This window comes from Salmo salar, chromosome 12 (genome assembly GCF_965601325.2).
Source record: "Salmo salar chromosome 12, fSalSal1, whole genome shotgun sequence".
Lineage (NCBI taxonomy): Eukaryota > Metazoa > Chordata > Actinopteri > Salmoniformes > Salmonidae > Salmo > Salmo salar.
The window spans coordinates 3,850,092-3,862,837 of NC_138302.1; the positions used below are offsets into that span (position 1 = coordinate 3,850,092).

The 12,746-nt window shown below is 40.7% G+C and overlaps 1 protein-coding gene across 2 annotated transcripts in view; it reads left to right on the forward strand.

The window, feature by feature from the left end:
- The window catches only part of LOC106563981 (uncharacterized), a 28,096-nt gene extending 19,510 nt beyond the window's left edge, over positions 1–8,586 (forward strand). For both annotated transcript variants that reach the window (XM_014129937.3, XM_082958463.1), the window contains exon 2: positions 3,577–8,586. In XM_014129937.3, coding sequence (XP_013985412.1) covers positions 3,577–4,670 — 1,094 coding nt within the window. In that variant the 3' untranslated portion in view covers positions 4,671–8,586. The remainder of the gene's footprint in view (positions 1–3,576) is intronic.
- The last annotated feature ends 4,160 nt before the right edge of the window (positions 8,587–12,746 follow it).

Sequence of the window (12,746 nt, forward strand, 5' to 3'; positions counted from 1 at the left end):
ATCAACTCTATGTGAAGGAGATGTGTCACATTACATGAGGAAAATGGTCACACCAGATACTGACTGGTTTTCTGATCTACAACCCTTACCTTTTTTTTAAAAGGTATCTGTGACCAACAGATGCATATCTGTATTCCCAGTCATGTGAAATCCATAGATTAGGGCCCAATTAATTCATTTAAATTGACTGATTTCCTTATATGAACTGTAACAGTAAGGAAAATCATTGAAATTGTAGCATGTTGTGTTTTATATTTTATTTATTTTATTTTTTATTTCACCTTTATTTAACCAGGTAGGCCAGTTGAGAACAAGTTCTCATTTACAAACTGCGACCTGGCCAAGATAAAGCAAAGCAGTGCGTCACAAAAAACAACAACACAGAAGTTACACATAAACCCACGTACAGTCAATAACACAATATAAATATCTATGTTACAGTGTGTGCAAATGTAGAAGAGTAGGGAGGTAAAGGCAATGAACAGGCCACAGAGGTGAAATAATTACAATTTAGCATTAACACTGGACTTCGGTATAGTTCTGGGATTTTACCCCCCAGGAAAGATCTAACATCGGACATGAGGAGAGACGAGACAAAACTAGCCAGTTATGTATATATGTTATAGTTACCAGAGTAATGTTTTGTAGGACAGCTGAGCTGACTGAGCATTCAACTGGCAGTTGTCAATATCGTTTCCACAGAAACGTGTATTTATTTACATGACGTGATGAAACGTTGAAACTAATTTGCCGGCTACTTTTGTAGCAAGGTGTTGTAGAACTAGTGTCTTATTGAAACACAGTCTAGACACTGTCTCTCTCTCTTGCTATTTTAGCATCACTGGTTTGACAGAGAAATATCAGCTAGATAGGATAGCCAGCTGCAGCTATCACCAAGCTATGCTAGCTAGCTGCTGTCAGCTAACTGATTTGACAGAGAAATATCGGCTAGATAGGATAGCCAGCTGCAGCTATCACCAAGCTATGCTAGCTAGCTGCTGTCAGCTAACTGATTTGACAGAGAAATATCAGCTAGATAGGATAGCCAGCTGCAGCTATCACCAAGCTATGCTAGCTAGCTGCTGTCAGCTAACTGATTTGACAGAGAAATATCGGCTAGATAGGATAGCCAGCTGCAGCTATCACCAAGCTATGCTAGCTAGCTGCTGTCAGCTAACTGATTTGACAGAGAAATATCGGCTAGATAGGATAGCCAGCTGCAGCTATCACCAAGCTATGCTAGCTAGCTGCTGTCAGCTAACTGATTTGACAGAGAAATATCAGCTACATAGGATAGCCAGCTGCAGCTATCACCAAGCTATGCTAGCTAGCTGCTGTCAGCTAACTGATTTGACAGAGAAATATCAGCTACATAGGATAGCCAGCTGCAGCTATTACCAAGCTATGCTAGCTGCTGTCAGCTAACTGATTTGACAGAGAAATATCAGCTACATAGCCAGCTGCAGCTATCACCAAGCTATGCTAGCTAGCTGCTGTCAGCTAACTGATTTGACAGAGAAATATCAGCGAGAGAGGAGAGCCAGCTGCAGCTATCACCAAGCTACGCTAGCTAGCTGCTGTCAGCTAACTGATTTGACAGAGAAATATCAGCGAGAGAGGATAGACAGCTGCAGCTATCACCAAGCTATGCTAGCTAGCTGCTGTCAGCTAACTGGTTTGACAGAGAAATATCAGCTAGATAGGATAGCCAGCTGCAGCTATCACCAAGCTATGCTAGCTAGCTGCTGTCAGCTAACTGATTTGACAGAGAAATATCGGCTAGATAGGATAGCCAGCTGCAGCTATCACCAAGCTACGCTAGCTAGCTGCTGTCAGCTAACTGGTTTGACAGAGAAATATCAGCTAGATAGGATAGCCAGCTGCAGCTATCACCAAGCTATGCTAGCTAGCTGCTGTCAGCTAACTGGTTTGACAGAGAAATATCAGCTAGATAGGATAGCCAGCTGCAGCTATCACCAAGCTATGCTAGCTAGCTGCTGTCAGCTAACTGATTTGACAGAGAAATATCGGCTAGATAGGATAGCCAGCTGCAGCTATCACCAAGCTACGCTAGCTAGCTGCTGTCAGCTAACTGATTTGACAGAGAAATATCAGCTAGATAGGATAGCCAGCTGCAGCTATCACCAAGCTACGCTAGCTAGCTGCTGTCAGCTAACTGATTTGACAGAGAAATATCAGCTAGAGAGGATAGCCAGCTGCAGCTATCACCGAGCTACGCTAGCTAGCTGCTGTCAGCTTGGCTAAACACAAGGTCAGTGCAGGATTTAGCCTACACATAGAACTGAATTAGAGATGGCGAGTCAGTGAGAAAGGGGGAGAAGTCCTCAACTTCAAAAAACGTTAATTCTCTTCAGCAAAGTTAGCTTACCTCAAAAAAAAATGTTTTACTCACTACTCCCCTTGTCTGTTGTGATTTGAATGGCAAATACACCCAAGAAATAACACCCCCAAGACAACAAGCGTTGTTTGCCCCCAGTCACGGCCGCTAGCACTTCTTAATGAGTTAAGAGGGAGCTTGTTCCGCCAGCAGCTCTGGCACCCCAATGGTGGAACAAGCTCCCTCACGATGCCAGGACAGCGGAGTCATTCACCACCTTCCGGAGACACCTGAAACCCCACCTCTTTAAGGAATACCTGGGATAGGATTAAGTAATCCTTCTAACCCTACCCCCCCCCCCCACAAAAAAAAAAGATATAGATGCACTATTGTAAAGTGGTTGTTCCACTTGATATCATAAGGTGAATGCACCAATTTGTAAGTCGCTGTGGATAAGAGTGTCTGCTAAATGACGTAAATGTAATGTAAATATAATGAGCATTGGTGGGAAAAACACAAGGCCCAATCAGGAAGTGCAGTCTCCCTTTATGCTTCTATTCTAGTAGCAAACCAACAGGGAAATTCAATTTTAGAAATTTCTATTCAATAATAAAATCACTAAAAAATAAGTTCTAATATATATTTTATTTTAAATACAAAATGACTCCGTTTCAGAGGTCAGAGAGGCAGATGGCAAAGTTGATACAAATCCCCTCTGTTACAAACCAACTGCTAGACTACAAGAATGGGGTAATAATGTCTAGATGCTTTTTTTTCCAGTGGAGATTAGTTTATAAATTGCATGGCTTGGCTGTGGGACAGTGGAGATTAGTTTATACATTGCCTGGCTTGTCTGTGGGACAGTGGAGATAAGTTTATACATTGCCTGGCTTGGCAGTGGGACAGTGTAGATTAGTTTATAAATTGCCTGGCTTGGCTGTGGGACAGTGGAGATTAGTTTATGAATTGCCTGGCAGGGCTGTGGGACAGTGGAGATTAGTTTATAAATTGCCTGGCTTGGCTGTGGGACAGTGGATGTATAGGGATAATTCAAATACAATTGTTCACAGGGATCATCATGAATAACTAACGGCTATTAACCAATCAGTATCCACGATCCAAATGTACTGTTTTATAATGAGGGATCTAGTTTAGATTTAACCTCATAGGAAGACTGTTTTATCATGAGGTTACATTCAAGTCTCTGTTTAACTAAATACTTTGTTTGTCTTTGGCAGGAGAGAGACCAGCCTCTCACTCTGACAGACGGAAGAGTCCTTCAGTGGAACCAGACCCAGAGACGCCCAAACCAGCGAGACAACACCACTGCTTCCAGTGTAATATGAGTTTTAAGTGGTCATGGAAGCTGAAAGAGCATAAAAGGACACACATAGGAGAAAAGCCCTTCCAATGCTCCCAGTGTGGAAAGAGTTTTACTTTGTTAGGGAGCCTGAAAAAACATAAGAGAATACACACAGGAGAAAAGCCTTATCACTGCTCCCAATGTGGAAATAGTTTTATGTGGTTAGGGAGCCTGAACAAACATAAGCGAATACACTCTGGAGAGAAGCCTTACGCTTGTTCCCATTGTGGAAAGAATTTTCGATTGTTAGATACTCTGAAGGAGCATGAGAGGACACACACAGGGGAGAAACCTTACCATTGCTCCGAGTGTGGAAATAGTTTTACCCAGTTAGGAAACCTAAACAAACACAAGAAAATACACTCTGGAGAGAAACCGTACCCCTGTTCCCATTGTGGAAAGAATTTTAGGTTGTTAGATAATCTGAAAGAGCATGAGAGGACACACACAGGGGAGAAACCTTACCAATGCTCCCAGTGTGGAAAGGATTTTACCCAGTTAGGGAACCTAAAAAAGCATGAGATAATACACTCTAGAGATAAGCCTTACCACTGCTCCCATTGTGAAAAGAGATTTACCCAGTTAGGGAGCCTGAACAAACATAAGAGAATACACTCTGGAGAGAAACCGTACCCCTGTTCCCATTGTGGAAAGAATTTTAGGTTGTTAGATAATCTGAAAGAGCATGAGAGGACACACACAGGGGAAAAACCTTACCATTGCGCCCAGTGTGGAAAGGATTTTACCAAGTTAGGGAACCTAAAAGAGCATGAGAGAATACACTCTGGAGAGACACCTTATCACTGCTCCCATTGTGGAAAGAGTTTTATCCAGTTAGGAAACCTGAACAAACATAAGAGAATACACTCTGGAGAGAAGCCTTACCCCTGTTCCCAGTGTGGAAAGAGTTTTACCCAGTTAGGGAACTTAAACAAACATAAGAGAATACACTCTGCAGAGAAGCCTTAACATTGTTCCAAGTTAGGGAACTTGAAAAGGCATGAGAACATAAACACACAGTTTGGAAAGCGTTTTAGTTAGGGAAGCTAATTTTGGAAAGACATTTTCCCCGCACAGAGGACCTGAAATCACATGAGAGAATAGACAGGCTGTGTTCTGACTTGTGTTTTTTTGTTTGTTTGTTGATGCCACATTAAATCATATTGTTTATATAAAATCTCCCCCCCCAAAAAATAGGCCTCTACTTTAGTTTTTTCCTTTTGAGACATGATTACAATTACAATAAAGTTACATTTTAAAAATGTGTATTTTATTTTGATTATGGATTTGAATCGATTGAATAGAAATTTAAAACACATAGATTTTAATGATGTTGGAAAAGTTGTTAAAATTGTAATTATTAAATGGATCGGCATAAACAACCATTTTAAAATGTAAAAACAGGTTCTCTGGCAGAAAATGCGTATCAGCTAATTTACAATCAGGGATTTACTTTGCTTTGCTCAATTAAAGCGGTTAACCCTATGCTTGTGTTGGTTGCTAGAGCAGTAAGCTGCTTGTGTTTTCCTGCTTGGCAGAGATCTCAGGAAAAAGTAAGCAAAATGTGAACCCACAAACCCAAATCACATAAGAAGTACATGGCGTGTCTCACAATCGATTTTGTCCGTCACAAATTTAGTATGTTCGCTGTGACAAACTTTATTATTTTCGTAGATTTGTGTTATTCCACTAAGTTGTATCTAGCGCTGCAGTGAGTGGAGTGGGGGGGGACGAACGGACGAACGGACCTCTGTGATGTAGCTCTCTCTAAGTGAGAGAGGTGGACACTTTGACGGAGTCCAACATTGTGATCGAGGGGTTTAGGAACTTTTAGAAATGCGCCAATATTCTTCCCCCTTCAAGACTGTTGATTCGAGTCCTCCTGACTCGAGATACACTTCTGTAAAGAACTGCAATACTGCAGGATGATAATGAGACTGCAATGCTGCCATCTGTAGTATGATAATGAGACTGCAATACTGCCATCTGTAGTATGATAATGAGACTGCAATACTGCCATCTGTAGGATGATAATGAGACTGCAATACTGCCATCTGTAGTATGATAATGAGACTGCAATACTGCAGGATGATAATGAGACTGCAATACTGCCATCTGTAGTATGATAATGAGACCGCAATACTGCCATCTGTAGGATAATAATGAGACTGCAATACTGCCATCTGTAGGATGATAATGAGACCGCAATACTGCCATCTGTAGGATAATAATGAGACTGCAATACTGCCATCTGTAGGATGATAATGAGACTGCAATACTGCCATCTGTAGGATGATAATGAGACTGCAATACTGCCATCTGTAGTATGATAATGAGACTGCAATACTGCAGGATGATAATGAGACTGCAATACTGCCATCTGTAGGATGATAATGAGACTGCAATACTGCCATCTGTAGTATGATAATGAGACCGCAATACTGCCATCTGTAGGATAATAATGAGACTGCAATACTGCCATCTGTAGGATGATAATGAGACCGCAATACTGCCATCTGTAGGATAATAATGAGACTGCAATACTGCCATCTGTAGGATGATAATGAGACGGCAGTATTGCAATCTGTAGGATGATAATGAGACCGCAATACTGCCATCTGTAGGATGATAATGAGACTGCAATACTGCCATCTGTAGGATGATAATGAGACCGCAATACTGCCATCTGTAGGATGATAATGAGACTGCAATGCTGCCATCTGTAGGATGATAAGGAGGGTTAAACCTTGTAAACATACCATATTCTTTCCACAATATGGTCATTAGGCAATATCAACGTTGTCGGTCCTACATTTAGGTGTCCCTGTAATATAGTCTATACATTATGGTCATTAGTCAATAGCACTGTGTTTGTGTGCAAGGCTGAAGAAAGAGATATTTCCGTATTCAATTCATTCTTCAGTAAATTTAGGATTTTAATTTCCTGATCAGCATTTTGTACCGGAGAACCTGTTTTTAAAAAAATGGAAACGGTCTCTTATGTTCGTAAGCATGGACCCAATGTGTATTTCTTAATTCTAAACCTCATGAATTTAGTAAAAATGTTGGTTTCTTTGAATTAAATTTGTGCACTAAGGGGGGGACCTCTATTCAGTCTGTAATGTTGAAGTGTCACAGGTTCTGCTATGAAAAAATGTTAAAGGTAATTTCGCATTGAGCCGACACGTACAGGGTTAACCTTGAATGCAGTGTCCGCTGAAGCCCAGGAACATTCCCTTTAAAATTTCAATCACACTGTAAAGCTGAATTTAGGCGTAGTGGATTGAATAAAGCCCCTAGTCTTCACGCTAAAGTTGTATGAAAATGTGATGACGTTGTTCTGATAACGATGATAAGTTGTTGACAAAAAAAACATTTACTAGCTACTTCATGAGTGTTTCCCATCAGTATTATTAAAATATTTCCTAGCTACTTCATGAATGTTCCCCATCGGTATTATTAAAACATTTCCTAGCTACTTCATGAGTGTTTCCCATCAGTATTATTAAAATATTTCCTAGCTACTTCATGAATGTTCCTCATCGGTATTATTAAAACATTTCCTAGCTACTTCATGAGTGTTTCCCATCAGTATTATTAAAATATTTCCTAGCTACTTCATGAATGTTCCCATCGGTATTATTAAAACATTTCCTAGCTACTTCATGAATGTTCCCATCGGTATTATTAAAACATTTCCAAGCTACTTCATGAATGTTCCCCATCGGTATTATTAAAACATTTCCTAGCTACTTCATGAATGTTCCCATCGGTATTATTAAAACATTTCCTAGCTACTTCATGAATGTTCCCATCGGTATTATTAAAACATTTCCAAGCTACTTCATGAATGTTCCCCATCGGTATTATTAAAACATTTCCTAGCTACTTCATGAGTGTTCCCCATCAGTATTATTAAAACATTTCCTAGCTACTTCATGAATGTTCCTCATCGGTATTATTAAAACATTTCCTAGCTACTTCATGAGTGTTTCCCATCAGTATTATTAAAATATTTCCTAGCTACTTCATGAATGTTCCCATCGGTATTATTAAAACATTTCCTAGCTACTTCATGAATGTTCCCATCGGTATTATTAAAACATTTCCAAGCTACTTCATGAATGTTCCCCATCGGTATTATTAAAACATTTCCTAGCTACTTCATGAATGTTCCCATCGGTATTATTAAAACATTTCCTAGCTACTTCATGAATGTTCCCATCGGTATTATTAAAACATTTCCAAGCTACTTCATGAATGTTCCCCATCGGTATTATTAAAACATTTCCTAGCTACTTCATGAGTGTTCCCCATCAGTATTATTAAAACATTTCCTAGCTACTTCATGAGTGTTCCCCATCAGTATTATTAAAACATTTCCTAGCTACTTCATGAGTGTTCCCCATCAGTATTATTAAAACATTTCCTATCTACTTCATGAATGTTCCATATGTATTATTAAAACATTTCCTATCTACTTCATGAATGTTCCATCTGTATTATTAAAACATTTCCTATCTACTTCATGAATGTTCCATCTGTATTATTAAAACATTTCCTAGGTACTTCATGAATGTTCCATCGGTATTATTAAAACATTTCCTATCTACTTCATGAATGTTCCCATCAGTATTATTAAAACATTTCCTAGGTACTTCATGAATGTTCCATCGGTATTATTAAAACATTTCCTATCTACTTCATGAATGTTCCCATCAGTATTATTAAAACATTTCCTAGGTACTTCATGAATGTTCCATCTGTATTATTAAAACATTTCCTAGGTATTTCATGAATGTTCCATCGGTATTATTAAAACATTTCCTAGCTATTTCATGAATGTTCCCCATCAGTATTATTAAAATATTTCCTATCTACTTCATGAATGTTCCCATCAGTATTATTAAAACATTTCCTAGCTACTTCATGAATGTTCCATCGGTATTATTAAAACATTTCCTAGCTATTTCATGAATGTTCCCCATCAGTATTATTAAAATATTTCCTATCAACTTCATGAATGTTCCCATCAGTATTATTAAAACATTTCCTAGCTACTTCATGAATGTTCCCATAAGTATTACTAAAACATTTCCTAGCTACTTCATGAATGTTCCCATCGGTATTATTAAAACATTTCCTAGCTACTTCATGAATGTTCCCATCGGTATTATTAAAACATTTCCTAGCTATTTCATGAATGTTCCCATCGGTATTATTAAAACATTTCCTATCTACTTCATGAATGTTCCCATCAGTATTATTAAAACATTTCCTAGCTACTTCATGAATGTTCCCCATCGGTATTATTAAAACATTTCTTAGCTACTTCATGAATGTTCCCATCGGTATTATTAAAACATTTCCTAGCTACTTCATGAATGTTCCCATCGGTATTATTAAAACATTTCCTAGCTATTTCATGAATGTTCCCATCAGTATTATTCCGCCAAGTCGGAAAAAACACAGATGCTGATTTGTAAAAAAAAAATCATTGATTAATGCAACATTTTTTGTATCTGAATAAAGATGAAATGAATATTTTTGAACTGTGTTTGCCACTAGTGGATATTTATTATATACATCTACATCTATGTACTTATAGAAATGTGTTATTCTGAATCAGATGGCTGGAAGGTACATAACACAACGTATCAGGACAGGTCTGAGTGGGTGAATGGATGTCAGGAGAGGTCTTCTGATTGGGCGAATGGATGTCAGGAGAGGTCTTCTGATTGGGTGAATGGGTGGCTGAAGAGGTCTTCTGATTGGGTGAATGGATGTCAGGAGAGGTCTGAGTGGGTGAATGGATGTCTGGAAGGTACATGACACAACGTATCAGAACAGGTCTGAGTGGGTGAATGGATGGCTGGAAGGTACATAACACAACGTGTCAGTCAGAACAGGTCTGAGTGGATGAATGGATGTCTGGAAGGTACATGACACAACGTATCAGAACAGGTCTGATTGGGTGAATGGATGGCTGGAAGGTACATAACACAACGTGTCAGTCAGAACAGGTCTGAGTGGATGAATGGCTGTCTGGAAGGTACATGACACAACGTGTCAGTCAGAACAGGTCTGAGTGGGTGAATGGGATGGCTGGAAGGTACATAACACAACGTGTCAGTCAGAGCAGGTCTGAGTGGGTGAATGGATGGCTGGAAGGTACATAACACAACGTGTCAGTCAGAACATCAGGACAGGTCTGAGTGGGATGGCTGGAAGGTACATCTATGTATTGTTGCGCTGTATAGAAGCAGTATAGACCAAGCTGCTAATTTGTATATTATGTTTGTTGGACTGAATAAGATATTGCCTTAAATGGGAACGCAAACACTTTAGGTATTAAATATAAGAAAAGAGATATATTCAATCTACTAATAATTTTTAAAAAAGTGCATTTAACATTACATTTTTTTTTTAAAATCTCTATATTTAGTATTTTGATCGTCGACAAGGTTTATTTGACCTATGGTCAGCGCTGTGTTAAATTAGTAACAACTGGCAGGAAATCAGCAGATTGTCTGTGGTGTTGAGTTTTCACACCGAGAGTGAATTAAAGAGAGAGTGGGGTTAGGTGGCAGACAACGAAAGATGGCAAACAACAAGTAGTATATCAAACTGTATAGCGCCAGGCTGTATGAATTGGCTCCAAACAAAAATCCCCCATCATCAACTGCCTCCAAGGACCCACAGTATTTTGAAGAAGTGGCTCCTCATGTTCTGAAGAGAAAGGAAGTGCCAGTTCAACTTAGTAGGATCTGGCGACAGCACTTCGTGGAGGAAGACTTTGCGACGATGGGGAACTTTCGATGCGGCAACCGAATGTAACGGCTGTCGTCGGAAGAAGACCAAGGTGCAGCGGAGTTAGTGTTCATCATTAGAATTTAATACAAACAACGAGAGCACTATACAAGAAAACTGACAGCCAAACAGTCCTGTCAGGTGCAAAACACTAACAGAAACAATTACCCACAAAACCCAAAGGAAAAACATGCTCCTTATGTGTGACTCCCAATCAGCAACAATCAATTACAGCTGTGCCTGATTGGGAGCCACACACACACACGGCCCAACACAAAGAAATACAAAAACATAGAACGCCCACCCATGTAACACCCTGGCCTAACCAAAATAAAGAACAAAAAAACCCTCTCTATGGCCAGGGCGTTACACCGAAGGGTTTCTGTGGGAGCAAAACTCATGACTCTGATTCCATTTCCATTATTAGCAGCATTTAGGCTGTTTGAAGAGCTGAGACAGAATGGCTATATAAGGAATGGAACATATAGGACCAGGTCCTGCTACCATTATAACCTATACAGCTGTCAGATGTGGGCCGTTAACAAGCAAGAACTGAGATGGAGAGATAATGGTAAAGAACGGTCAAGGGAAGCTATTTTCATATAGAGGGAGGGGACTCCTCTATACGTTATGCAAAGACAGAATCCTATAAAGATGGGACTCTGTAATATGAGAATTTAGTATTTTTCATGGAAGGACTCGGCTTTGCTACTCTGTATTAAAGTCTATATTGAATTCAAAGGTTCTTGTAAGAGTGTTATATTTTTGAAGCAATATTCCACGACATTTCCGGATGGAAAGGAGTCACAGGGCCTTACGTTGAAGCCCTTTGCTGCCGCCTCCATTTAAAACGTCGGAGGGGTTAATGGTGTAAAAGGGGGGGTTACGGACCGATCAACATCACTGTCTTCAGAGTCGAGGATAAAAGCGACAGAACGGAGGAGGCAAACCGGACCGGGAACCGTCACTAAAGAGCTCACTACCATCCGTATTACAACCGAGTTCTGACCCAATACGCCGCTGACGGAGCTGACGCAGCGAGACGCAGCGAGATCAGTGAGACGCAGCGAGACACAGTGAAACGCAGCGAGACGCAGTGAAACGCAGCGAGACGCAGTGAAGACGCAGCGAGACGCAGCGAGACGCAGTGAAGACGCAGCGAGACGCAGCGAGACGCAGTGAAGACGCAGCGAGACGCAGCGAGACGCAGTGAAGACGCAGCGAGATGCAGCGAGACGCAGTGAGACGCAGCGAGACGCAGAGACGCAGTGAAGACGCAGCGAGACGCAGTGAGACTCAGCGAGACGCAGTGAGACGCAGCGAAGACGCAGTGAGACGCAGTGAAGACGCAGTGAGACTCAGTGAGATGCAGTGAGACGCAGTGAAGACGCAGCGAGACGCAGTGAGATCAGTGAGACGCAGCGAGACGCAGCGAAGACGCAGTGAAGACCATAACTCGCTGTATGAACCTGAGAGCTCAGAATCACAATCATCACAGTACGAGCCAAGATATACTATCGATCACTTTGGAGGGAAGCAGGCTGGTGTTCTGAATATGGAGAAGGAGCAAGCTGGTGTTCTGAATATGGAGAAGGAGCAGGCTGGTGTTCTGAATATGGAGAAGGAGCAGGCTGGTGTTCTGAATATGGAGAAGGAGCAGGCTGGTGTTCTGAATATGGAGAAGGAGCAGGCTGGTGTTCTGGATATGGAGAAGGAGCAGGCTGGTGTTCTGAATATGGAGAAGGAGCAGGCTGGTGTTCTGAATATGGAGAAGGAGCAGGCTGGGGATTGACTGTTGTTGATGCTGTGTGTTTACTAACTGAGTGATTGATTGATTGCTGTGCAGCTGAGTGATTGATTGTTTGCTGTGCTGGATACTGTGTGTTTACTAACTGAGTGATTGATTGTTTGCTGTGCTGGATACTGTGTGTTTACTAACTGAGTGATTGATTTTTGCTGTGCTGGATACTGTGTGTTTACTAACTGAGTGATTGATTGTTTGCTGCGCTGGATACTGTGTGTTCACTAACTGAGTGATTGATTGTTTGCTGTGCAGGACGCTGTGTGTTTACTAACTGAGTGATTGATTGATTGCTGTGCTGGATACTGTGTGTTTACTAACTGAGTGATTGATTGTTTGCTGTGCTGGATACTGTGTATTCACTAACTGAGTGATTGATTTTTGCTGTGCTGGATACTGTGTGTTTACTAACTGAGTGATTGATTGTTTGCTGT